Source organism: Sinocyclocheilus grahami, unplaced genomic scaffold (assembly GCF_001515645.1).
Source record: "Sinocyclocheilus grahami isolate Dianchi unplaced genomic scaffold, SAMN03320097.WGS_v1.1 scaffold585.1, whole genome shotgun sequence".
NCBI classification, from domain to species: domain Eukaryota; kingdom Metazoa; phylum Chordata; class Actinopteri; order Cypriniformes; family Cyprinidae; genus Sinocyclocheilus; species Sinocyclocheilus grahami.
Window position 1 is genome coordinate 369206 of NW_015505764.1, and position 12329 is coordinate 381534.

A 12329-nucleotide genomic window follows, 5' to 3' on the forward strand; every position below is an offset into this window, starting at 1 on the left:
TGTGTGCAAGCTCCACTCCTTGTTGAACTTATGCACAAAAGTATAACTAACGCCAGTATTTGGCATGGACATTTAATGTTTTGCCATATATATATATATATATATAAAAAATAGAAATGATATTTTCCTTAAAAAACAAGGACTTTTTTTAAACAATGTCACAGTTTTTAAAATAAAAATAAATTGTTTTGGTAAAACAAATCTAAAACTCTCTCCCTATACACACACACACACACACACACACACACACACATGCGCGTACATTTCCCCTTTTGATGAGACCTGGAAATGTTTACATTAGACATCCTGAAAGAAGACAATAACATGGTCTGTTTATCCTGAGGATTGAAGTTTAATTGACACCACATCAAAATAAAAATTTCCAACAGATCTGGAATTTTATTCCATCCATATACATGCATAGCAACAACATCTTTAAGAAATATTTTTCTTACATAAGGACATTGGAATGATCATTTTTACAGTATTCCCTTGTCTCGTCCCACCCATCAATACAGTACAATTACATTTTTTTATCAGGAGTAAGAAATAGCTGCTCTTCTCCCTTTATAATACTGTTTTCCGTAATGTTCCCACCCTCCTTTTTTTCCTTGTTTTTTTTCTTACAAAGTATTGCGCTGAGAGCAAATTTTTAAAAAGGGAGAACAAGGTGTATCAGCAAACAGAAATACAAGTACTATACAAGAATGCTGCCATCCTCATTTAAACATCCACTTCTGAGTCGAAGAAAAGACAAACAGCAACATATATATGCAAAGCCATGTGTACAGTATATGCCAAAACATGAGCTGCAGCGTTGTGCCTGGTTATCCCTCTAAAATGTTTTAAGGCTGAAGTCAAGAGAATCATACTGCAAGTGACATTTTGACATATACAAAAAACTGTACCAGCAAATAAGAATACACAAGTGCTCCAGTAGCTATTGTTGGGTCTAAAACGCATTTCAGTTTTGTATCCTGTGCCTATTGTCTCCTTGAACCTAACATACACTGTAAACAATATGTCTGCTACACAAGAATGACTGTACATTAACATTACAAACAACTCTGATATAAACTTTCTTTGAATTTAAATTAAGAGCACTACTCCTATTAATACTGATTGTAAAATAAATAAAAGGTGAAAGTGGCACCAATATTACACTTGGATTTTTTCCCCATAATTTTGCATTAAGTCTTCAAAATAACGAAAGTAGAAGCTTCTCTTGATTGTCCACAAGCAGTATATAAAACTGCATGATGCACTATTTCAGACACAACCGTGTACCAAAAAAAAGATGAGGGGAGAAGAGCGACTTTCATTTCACGTGCTCGGCGGCATGTGACGAGCAGTAAAACTTCTTGTGAGTGATAAAGTTTGACAAGTTATTGAACTGGATGTCACAGAGGCGGCAATACTTCCCACTGCCTGCTGGTGGCGCCGAACCATTTATGCCTTTTCCGGCAGGTGCGGATTCCTCCATGGGTGATTTAGAAGTTGGCGATACATTCTCGTTTGGGTCGGGAGGGTTCTCGGCTCCCCACGTGGGAGATGTTTGTTCCTCTGGTGATGAGGTGTTGTGAGGCTGATTCTCTTGCTGAGGAGTTGCTGGTGTCTGGCGATCCTCTTTATGACCACCGTTGACAATCACCATGCCCCTGTTTTTGGGAAGTAGGGGCAGCGGCTCCTTGCCGGGATGGGGACAGCCATTGGACGCAGGTGGTTCTGTGCCTGTCTCACCGGCACCATTACTGCTTTGCTCCTGTTCGGCCACCTCACCCTGCATTACGAGACTCCCTGCCATGTAGTCGCCACTTTTTATCCCGAAATATGGCGATATTTGCTCTGTACCTTTCACTTTCTTTATTGCTCCAGGATAGAGACAGTGAGCCAAAAATATGCTCTTGTTCTCATCTTTCGAAGTCATGAGCGGGGCATCACCGAAAGCTTTCAGATCCGGTGCCGGCCCAAGGTGTGGTGGGAACATGCCTCCGTTCTGCACCATCAACTTGTTGCCACCGTTTTTCTCACATTTCACAGAACTCTTGTCATAGATGTCATCCGAATTATTGCCTTCGCTCTTCACGCCCGGGAACATTGGCTGCTCCAGACTGCCGATCTCACAATGCTGAGCAGTTGTGAAAGGGCAAAAGTTCTGTTTATGGGCTAGGTAATTCTCCACTTTGTTAAAACTGATCTTGCACACGGTACATTCGTGATAGTCCAAGAGTCTTTTGGGGGAGTTGCACGACTTGTCAGGAAGAGGTGAGCACTTTTTGCTGAGATCCATCGGAGCATCTAGTTCTTGTGGGTCTGCAATAGTGTTACCTTTGGGGGCAAGGATAGGCTTGGAGACAGTAAGGGAAGCATCTAAGTGTTTCGGGACAAGGCTTGGAAAGATGTCACATCGTGGATGGAAGCGGTCAGCCAGATTTTCTACCGTTTCCTGGGATGTACAGGGATTTCCTAGAGTGGGCATACCCAAGAATCCCGGCTGTGGCCCCATGGGCTGCCGCTGCTCTTGGTCAGGTAGACACATCTCGTACATCTTCCTCCGCTTGCGCGTTCTCATGGTCCGCTGCATGGCGGGCACCTTCATGGACATGCGTTTCATGGGTGGGTCATGGCGAGTGGCACAATAGTACTGCTTGTGAACCATGTACGTTTCATGCCGGCTGAAGGTGATGTTGCATGCTTCACAGATGGTCTTGTTTGGGTCGTTGTCATTGTCCACCAAAGACGTGCTGGGACTCTTCACCTCAGACTGTTTTCCGCCAAGCCTTTCCTCAACTCCTGTTGGTGTAGTAACCTTCTTTACTTGCCCAGGAAGGTCTTTTTCAGGCACTTTCCCACCAGCGTTCATAATATCCAAAACAGACGAATTCAAGCAAGTTGTTGTCACGAGATGACTGTCGGTCTCTGATGGAAGGCATCCAGGAAGCATACCGACCGAAGTGTGGCCACTGTTTGGACTTATGGCATCGGACACCTTGTCCGGAACACTGGAAAAATCCGGAGACTTTGCCATGTGCTGCCAGCGACTGTTGCAGTAGTGCTTCTTGTGAACTAAGTAGTTATCTAGATTATTGAATGTGATGTTGCATTCAAAGCAGGTCGCTCCTTTGGGCATGAGAGGACTGTAGATGACAGGAGGGTAGCTGTTCCCTCCATGGCGTAGCCTGCGATGCACCAGCTCTGACATTTTCGCTAGAATCTCAGATGCTTGTGGTACCACAGAAATGTCCTGGGAGAAAGCAAACTGTGACAAGAATGGACCCATGGGGAAGGCTGGTCCCATGTTGTGCTGGACCGGTGAGGAAGCTAGCCGTGGACTAGAGGGTTCTGACTTGATTCTGGTGTAAGAGAAACTAGCCTTGCTTCCTGGGTGACTTTCTCCCTTCTGCAGTCCGAGGATATTTTTTTTCTCTGGTCTTTCAAGTTCTCCATCAGGACTGTTGGCCTTGTTAGGTGTGCTCTTGGGACTTTGCATAACCACATCCTTCCTGCCTGACAGTTCTGCTCGTACTGCCTGTAAGATTTCCTCTCCTCCTCTTGGGGAGTTCTCGCTGTCGCTCTCCCTGTGAATCTTCCCAGTGTGTCCGTGTAAGTCTTGATGCTGCAGCAGTTCCCTATGGTTCTGGAAACTGATGTGGCAGTGATTGCATCTGAAGGCTGCCTGTGACAGGTGTGAAAGGATGTGGTGCTGGAATGTAAGGAGTGAATCTGCTGTGAAGTTACAGATTGTGCATTTCAAGCTGGTGCCAGGGGGAAGAGACTCCTCCATTTTAAAACCTGTGAGAAAGAAAAGAGACAGTTGTTTTTGTTAATCTTGTATTTCCACTAATTTTACATTGTGTCTGCACGTAGCATTTTGGATGTTTATTTCCTAGACACATATTACTGCCTGATTGTGATTATTTGATCTAACTGTGATTATTTGCTAAAATGTATTTCTTGTTTCCTTCACAAGCAAATATAGAATTTCAGTTTATTTTAATATTAACATAATGGCAGAAAGTTGGCTGTTGCAGACTGAACAGCCATACAGTGTTTTAATGTTTTATAAATTTATCTTTAATATGCATTTATTATATATGTATACATATTTATTTATTTTGATCAAATACTTTAATGTGCAAAAATAATTTTTTTTGTAACTGTCAAAATGCATTGTACTTATGATACCAGCCTACTCACTACTGTGTGAGCTCAAGTGCATCTCCAGAGCACGAGGGTTGCTGAAGCTCTTGTTGCATTGTGGGAAAGGGCAGGTACTGGGAGTTTGGTGGGAATTGCTGTCAGTCTCTTCAGAGACGTTATCAGGGTCCCTCTGCCGCCCACTGCAGTAATACATCAGGTGGGCCTGAAGGTTCCTCTCACTCCTGTACCATATCCCACATGCTTTACAGGGGAAGATGTCCTCTGAAACACAGAGACAAACACATGAAGGCAAAACTACAAACACTGCTCCATACTTGTCTCAGTTTTGCTGAGTTGAACTCAGATGAAGTGTTTAATTTGACACTTTTTTGAGTTTTATCAGTAGTATTTTGAATGAAATTGCATCATGAATGCATTTTTGCTGGACAGGAGAATTTATGTTGTCTCTAAAAAGACTTAAAAAATGTCTTCATGAAATTTATTCATGATTGAAATTATCATAATTTGGCTATGGAATTGCTAAGAGGAATCGTGCAATTCTTTACAGATCCATTCACTATAGGGGATATATCAGAAGAGGCATTAGGAGTGTTTGGGACGTCTGAATAATCAGTTCACATGCACGGCTCAAATAAGAGTTTTAAATGACAATTCTGCTGTGATGTTGCATGGCAACAGAGATGATTCCAGTAGGCTTGTGCCCTTTCCTCAAGGGCAAATGAAAACGTTGCACCATCTGCTAACAGCATCCTCTGTGTCAAGCTGAACTCTAGACTTCCTTGATAAAGTCAACAAACAAAGCATTTGGCAGATGGCTCAAATTTTGCAATTACAAGGTTGGTCAGAGTCCAGATATGTTTACTGTACCCCTAAACTGAGGGGCAGAATATCACGTTCCCCCAAGCAGAGGTTAATCTGTGAATAACTATACAGCATACTCTGTTTTCATTGTAATACGTGTGTGTGTGTAACACGTTCTGAACTGGCTCAAATGATTGGTTGGAGAGCTCAACGGTGCAGCCACGGGAACAGGTGAGACCCCATATGCAGCAATATTGTGACCAAGTTTTACGGCGAGACTCAATCGTATGGCTTCATTGTAAAAGTATGTTGACAGTTATTGTTATATTGTATAGTTGATTTGCTGCATGCATGTTTATTATGCCTGTGGACAGTTATTAAGTTTGTGTGTACACAGAAGCAGGGCTTACTGTTGACTATAGCTGTAGGTAATATGGAGGCCATGGCAGCTTGCTGGGGCAGGAGCTGGATGGTGTCCAGAAGACGTGCTGGGTACATGCCCTCACCGAGAGACATGTGATTGACCACCTGCAATCGAGAGTCAAAGTCCACTGCAAATGCCACCAGCTCGTCGCCTTCCATCATGTTCTTGGTTGTGGTGCACCACAACTGACCACCTGTATGACAGAAGAAACCACACATTATCACTGCTGCATTTAGACACTTAAGGTTCAAATGTATGCAAAAGTTTCACATGTAAAGACTGATTTAAATATGTAGAGGTTTGATCATTTTTAGATGAAAGCCAGTGGAAGGGTTTAAGTTCAGATTGCATTTATCTTTGCACACGGAAGGATTTCAGCCGCACTTCATTTGCCATTCAAGAGATTAATGTTTTAAATATGACTATTTACAAAAAAAAATCTGGCTTCCGAGATAACAACAAACTATGATATGCAGATGCTAAATGGCAGAATTAGGACATTGTTTCAGTAGGGAAGCTGGACAATTAATTAAAGCTCTCTGTTAGAGATGTGCAAACACACTGAAGGAGATTCAGAGAGGAAGATGAGCTGCACTTTCAGAGCAGCTGTTGGGAAGGTAAGGAGAGAAATAGGAAGGGAATGTAATTCATGAAAAAGGTCTGAAAGAATGATACTGCACAGTGTGAGTCATTTACAAATGTGAGTCATTTGACTGATCGACTATTCAACTACTTTTCTGAACAACTAGTTATCTAATAAAAAGAAGCAGTTGTGCAAATGCTAATTAGCACACATTTAAGGAGAAATCTTAGGATGAACTCCTTAAATAATCACTGTAACACTCTATTTTCAAGGGGTGACCAAAAGTGAAAGACATACAATCAGATCAAATATATACAGTAAAAAGAAAGTTAGAGAATAAAATGGCTTTCTAATACAGGCACTGACTGCGAAAGCTTCTGAGAGTTGGAAATGTGCGACTGCTGCCTGAAAGAGCAGCTTATCAATGTGTGAATCTGCAGCGGGGAGACACACTCTTCAGACGGGTCCTCTTCATCAGCAGGATCCTGTCACACACCACACACTGCCTGGAGAGGCTCTCTCGTTCCTTATCTCCTAATTAAAATAACAAAAACTGCCATCGCCATCAGCGCAGATCAAAACTGTCACCTGCAACAGCAGGAGGGTGCAGGTCACCTCTGCCTGCTCAAGAGTACTGCTGGAAGTTGCACGAAGAACTCATTACTTACACTAGAACAAAAGGCAGAAATGTGATGCATGAAGGGCGCCACAATCGCTGCTGCTTTGTGGGATGGCCCGTGAGTTGTGGCGTCAAAACGGATCACTGGCAAACTTTTAGACTGCACAGAAATAAGGTGTAATAAAAATCTGAACAATATTAGTGTTGCTGTCATGTCCTTCTCCAATGTAGATCTTTTTGCGGTTGCATGGTTATGGCTTACAGCAGTGGTTTTCTACTCGTTTTGCTTCAGGTTCTAAATTCTACACTGGACATCAAGTGGCGATCCAACACATCACATACAGTATCATACAAGTGTTATTTTAGTATTTATATCATATTGCAGTATTTATTAATATTTTGAATTAACTTTTATTTTTTATATTTCAAGTTTTCATTTTAAAGTTAATTTTGTTATATGCTTTTCTCATTTATATTACTTTTTTATATTTCTATTAAGCTGTCATTTTTTACTCCAGTTTTACTTTTAGTAATTAGTACTCCAATTTCAACTTATTTTATTTCAGTTAGTTGCCCAAGCAACATCTATAATTTTCATTTACGATTTTTTACATGTTCATTAAAAAAAACAATTGTTAATTACTTGTTTTATTTTCAGTTAACAATAAAAACATTGTTTCATACAAAATAAGAATATGCTTAAATAATTGAGAATTATTAATAATGTCAACAAATATCAGCAAATGCTAAATTATTGTCATGACTTTTTTTAAAGGGGTCATGAACTGAGAACTCAAAATTCCCTTGATTCCCTTGATCTTAAGAGGTCATTGTACTATAAAAACATCCCGTAAGTTTCAGAACTCAAAACTTTCTTTTTAGTCTAAAAACTGCTTATATTGAAGTCAATCTGCCAAAACGACAGGTTGTAGAATGTGCCACTTTATAGTTCATTAAAAAAAACAATTGTTAATTACTTGTTTTATTTTCAGTTAACAATAAAAACATTGTTTCATACAAAATAAGAATATGCTTAAATAATTGAGAATGATTAATAATGTCAACAAATATCAGCAAATGCTAAATTATTGTCATGACTTTTTTTAAAGGGGTCATGAACTGAGAACTCAAAATTCCCTTGATTCCCTTGATCTTAAGAGGTCATTGTACCATAAAAACATCCCGTAAGTTTCAGAACTCAAAACTTTCTTTTTAGTCTAAAAACTGCTTATATTGAAGTCAATCTGCCAAAACGACAGGTTGTAGAATGTGCCACTTTATGGTGTAATAGTGTGGCTAAACCCCGCCTCCGCAGAAGATCATCAACACCTGCTTATACATCACTGCCTGTTTAGCTCCGCCCACCAACTCACGCATGTATTGTAACTAATGAGTGAGTCAAACGCAGGTCTACACAGAAATCAAACGATAAAGATGCTCTGAAGAAAACAAGACGCTGTGCAGTGCCAAGTTATGGAAAACACAGTCTTTGCATTGCCTTCTTTCTGATCCCAACATTAGGAAAGAGTGGATGAACTTGATCCAGACAGCATCAGTAAGAACTCTGACTTTTGTTGACTTCATTTTTTATCTCGGATTCGTTTACAAACAAGGCACAATTCGACGCAGGATTTTCAGAAAGATTGAAACTAAAAGACGATGCTGTGCCGAATATATTGGATCCGACAGTAATGTGGAACCACACAAGTGTGAGTAACTGTTTTATTACATGCTCACTATTGCTTTGTCTGTTATTACAGATCGTTTGATATGTACTGCGTATTTATGCGTTTTTAAGCTAAATCACAGCAGCGTCCATCTATGAAGGATGTAGGCTGTCAAACATACACAACTGTTAGCCAATCACAGCAGTGGGCGTTTACTTCCGAGTCTACAATCCACCACTCCTATTCAAACAGAGCATTCTGATGAGGGGGTCAAAACAGGACTGAAAATAGCCTGTTATATCTAAATTATGATGCTTTTTGATGTAAAAATCTTGATAACACTATAAGTGGACCTCAGAGAGCTGTACATAATAATAAAAAGGCAGCTCATGACCCCTTTAAAATGCATAAAGGAATACAGAATTGATTTATAATAAATCAGAACATACTTGCAACCTACACAGCTGCCAGTTATCATCTTGGGAATAAAAGGTTTGCATTTTTAATCAAATTTGTTAAAACATTCTTAACTTTCGCCAGACTAGTAAAAAAAAAAAAATGCATGATGTGACCTCCAGTTTGACATCACACTGGAAACGTTCAACTTCCAACCGATTCTACTCCTCAACTCAAGGTGCTTGCAGGGTTAAAGAGTCAAACTTAAAGGAACATCCACAGTTCAGATGGAGACTTCCTGTCTGTGCTATTGTAAGTTCACACACTGAAATACACAGGTCGATGGGCGGCCCTAAAGTGAGAGTGCACGCACAGGAGACACGGGACCCTGGCTGAAAAGCGTAGCCAGCGCAGTGCTGCTTTCGCCTGTGAGCTGTCTGCAGCAGAAGGCCTTTGTGCCGTGGCCAATGCATTCGCACTGAAGCCTATTGTCTCTGTCTTCCTGCAGCGCACCTGATAAAAGAATAAAGAACTATGACATATTCCAAAAACAATGGAGGAATTAAGGACACACAATAAGCCAGCTGCTTCATTAAAACAATCAAAACCTGGTATCCTGTACACAGTCCAGATAACTTAAAAAAAAAACCTTCTTTTCATACAATCTCATGCTATAGAATCCACTAGTGCGGGCTCGTCCTCACATCCCAAACTCCCCCTTTTCGCACTAATGATGCTTTTAAACACTTACTTAAAGACGTTCACATAAAGGAATTACAGGCGGGTGCAGCATTATGCAATTACATGTGTAAGTCTGTGCCATTCTAATCAAACGCACCAGGATGAGCCGCAGACTGAAGCCCTCAGAGGCGCCTAAAGCAGGGCACGAGCACATTGAATGATCACTTTAAAAGATCGACCATGTTGTAAAAGTACAAAACAAGCCTTTCTAGCTCTCGTTTGCTTTCTCTTTCTGTATTTTGTGGCAAAAGCTGACAGAAGGGTTGGCTAATGAACTGGCCGGAGGACAGCTACCCAAATGTTTGCATGTGTAAACAGTGAAAGACTTTAATAGTTTGCTGTAAAATGCATAGTTAAACATATCCGTGTTTGTTTCTCCCATCTGTCCAGACAAACGGCTGCCTCAGAGGCTGTAACGGCAGTGTGGAGCACATAAATGACACTGCCAAAAATTTATCTGGGACAAAAGAATGCAAATGCATCCTTTATATTTTGTGTCAATAAAGGTGTATTTGATGTTTAAAGGGGTCATATGATGCTGCTAAAAAAGAACATTATTTTGTGTATTTGGTGTAATGAAATGTGTTTATGCAGTTTAAGGTTAAAAAAACACATTATTTTCCACATACTGTACATTATTGTTTCTCCTCTATGCCCCGCCTTTCTGAAACACGTCGATTTTTACAAAGCTCATCGTTCTGTAAAGCGAGGTGTGCTCTGATTGGCCAGCTATCTAGTGCATTGTGATTGGTTGAATATCTCAAGCGTGTGACGGAAATGTTACACCCCTAACGATACTGTGATGCCGTCTCCCTGCGCGATGAGACAAAACCAATAAAATCCATTACAAACGAGGCATTTGTTGCATCCAGTGGGGACATAATTACTGATTATAATTACTTATACTGTCTTTTTACGCGCTGCATTGCGTATCGCGATCGGGCGGCTTTACATTCAGACACTCAGTTATTGTCAGTAATGGGCAGTAATGTCCCCCCCCCCAAAAAAAAAAACTTTATTATAAACAACAGGCTAATAATAATAATAAAAATACAAAAATAAGAGCAGTTCTTAAATGGTGGGTCTCTACCCAAAAATGAGTTGCAGGTTGTTCAGATTGGACAGCAGAGGAATGCCAGTGCTAAATGCCAATAAAATCATTGCCCAAAATCTTTTAATTAGTTATTAAAAGGGAAAAATGCTACTCAAAACAACAGTTTTTCTTTCTTAAAGCATGTTCCTGGTCATGATGACTGTCATTTATTTATCACATGCAATAATTTCATGTCAATGAAAATTCAATCAATTCTCAATGGAGAAAATCAATTCCCTCCCTACATTCTTTCATTTGTGTTTCTCTTGGAAATACATCAGATTATGGAAGTAAAATGGGTTGCATTTCATGCTGCTTAAAAAAAGAAAAAACCTTGCCTGGTTAAGACTCAGTACAGCGATAAAATATTGTGCTTTTCATTGTGCTTTGAATTTTGAACTACATGTGAATGCACCTACAGTTTGAACCTTAGTTATTATATAATTACTAATTATTAATACAGGAAGTCTCAAAAGAGTCTTGTTACTGATAAGCCATCAGACTGATATGTTCTGTCTCAATGTCAACAATCACTGTGTATGGCCATAAGGAGGCACTGTTCCCATACTGTAATACAGATCCGACCTATCAGAGCTCTCTCTGCTCATCCCAAAAGCACACTAGACCAGTCTCAGATTCACAGCTACTTGTCTCCTCCATGTTTCCCTGAAAAGACAGGGTTTTGTAAGCATTTCAACCATGTCTTGTAGTGACTGTTTTACAGTATTTTCAGAAGCATACATGACTGACATCATGAGAATTATAGTACACATGCTTGAATTCTTTGCAGATGGGATGCACATTTGTGGAAGAGAGTAAATCAAATGACAGTAGCCATATTAGCATATAAAGTATAAATGATATGCATTATAATAATGTAATGGAGTATAGTACTGTGTAGTGTAGTACAGTACACTGCTATGTTGTGGTGTGAAATGCAGTACAGTACAGACTATGGCAGAGTACAGTTATTCTAGTATCTGCAATGACAGAACAAAAGAAACGTGAAATTTCTTTTCAACATTACAAATTCAATCTCAAAACACTAGGTTTCTAACTCTGATCAAATACAGAAATGTGTTTATAATACTGAATGATTTATAATAGTCAAAATGTGATGTTTATTTAATGATTAAAAGCTGATTTTGACAAATCCCTTTAGAAGTACTTTTCATTTGCAGATTTGAGAATCACACTGACAAAAGCTTTAATTTACTGTGTTTACAGCAACAGCTGTGATGAGAATTAGCATTGAAACACATCCGCTCATCAGTTTAACGTCAAGCCAAAACTCTGTTTACACATCACACGAATGGTGCAAAAGCATTTATGGATGAAAAGCAAGCATCCCACAGCGGAAAATAAATACATTTGGCCTGAAATTACACATTTTTTTTGTACATGCATCATTGTGAAAAAAATAATAGAATTTGATCTACTTTTCATGGGAAGTGGCATAGATTAGCTCACTCATCATGAAAAATCTTGTTAATATTTTGAACGCAGATTTGAAATACTCAAGAGTAAAAGAGAGTGTTGAGCAAATATTCTCACCAAGAGTAGTGCTCACTTCGTCAGGTTACTGCGTATTGGTTGCGGCTAGTCGACATGTGTTTACTGCGGCCCCCACTGGGAGGGACACACACATGCCACCCGTCTTGACCATCAGCGTTAATGGGACGTCACGCCTTTGTGGCAGCAGGGAGCGGTAGTGTTGAGCTGCGCAGCAGACCCCCAGCTGTGGTCGGTGGCCCGCGTCCCCTTCCCAGCCTGCTCCACGCTGGGGAGCAGGTGAACGGCCGGGCTCCAGCGGGACCGCTCTCTTCCAACATGGCTCCGTCCCC

At 40.2% G+C, this 12329-nt stretch overlaps 1 protein-coding gene across 1 annotated transcript in view; it reads right to left on the reverse strand.

Annotated features, from left to right (window-relative positions):
* Positions 1–273: 273 nt before the first annotated feature.
* LOC107556951 (zinc finger protein ZFPM2-like) overlaps positions 274–12329 on the reverse strand; it is a 193972-nt gene continuing 181916 nt past the window's right edge. Inside the window, exons 8-10 of the mRNA XM_016240220.1 lie at positions 5373–5579; positions 4198–4422; positions 274–3792 (exon numbers count right to left, since the gene is read on the reverse strand). Of these exons, the coding sequence (XP_016095706.1) occupies positions 1319–3792; positions 4198–4422; positions 5373–5579 (2906 nt within the window). The 3' untranslated portion in view covers positions 274–1318. The remainder of the gene's footprint in view (positions 3793–4197; positions 4423–5372; positions 5580–12329) is intronic.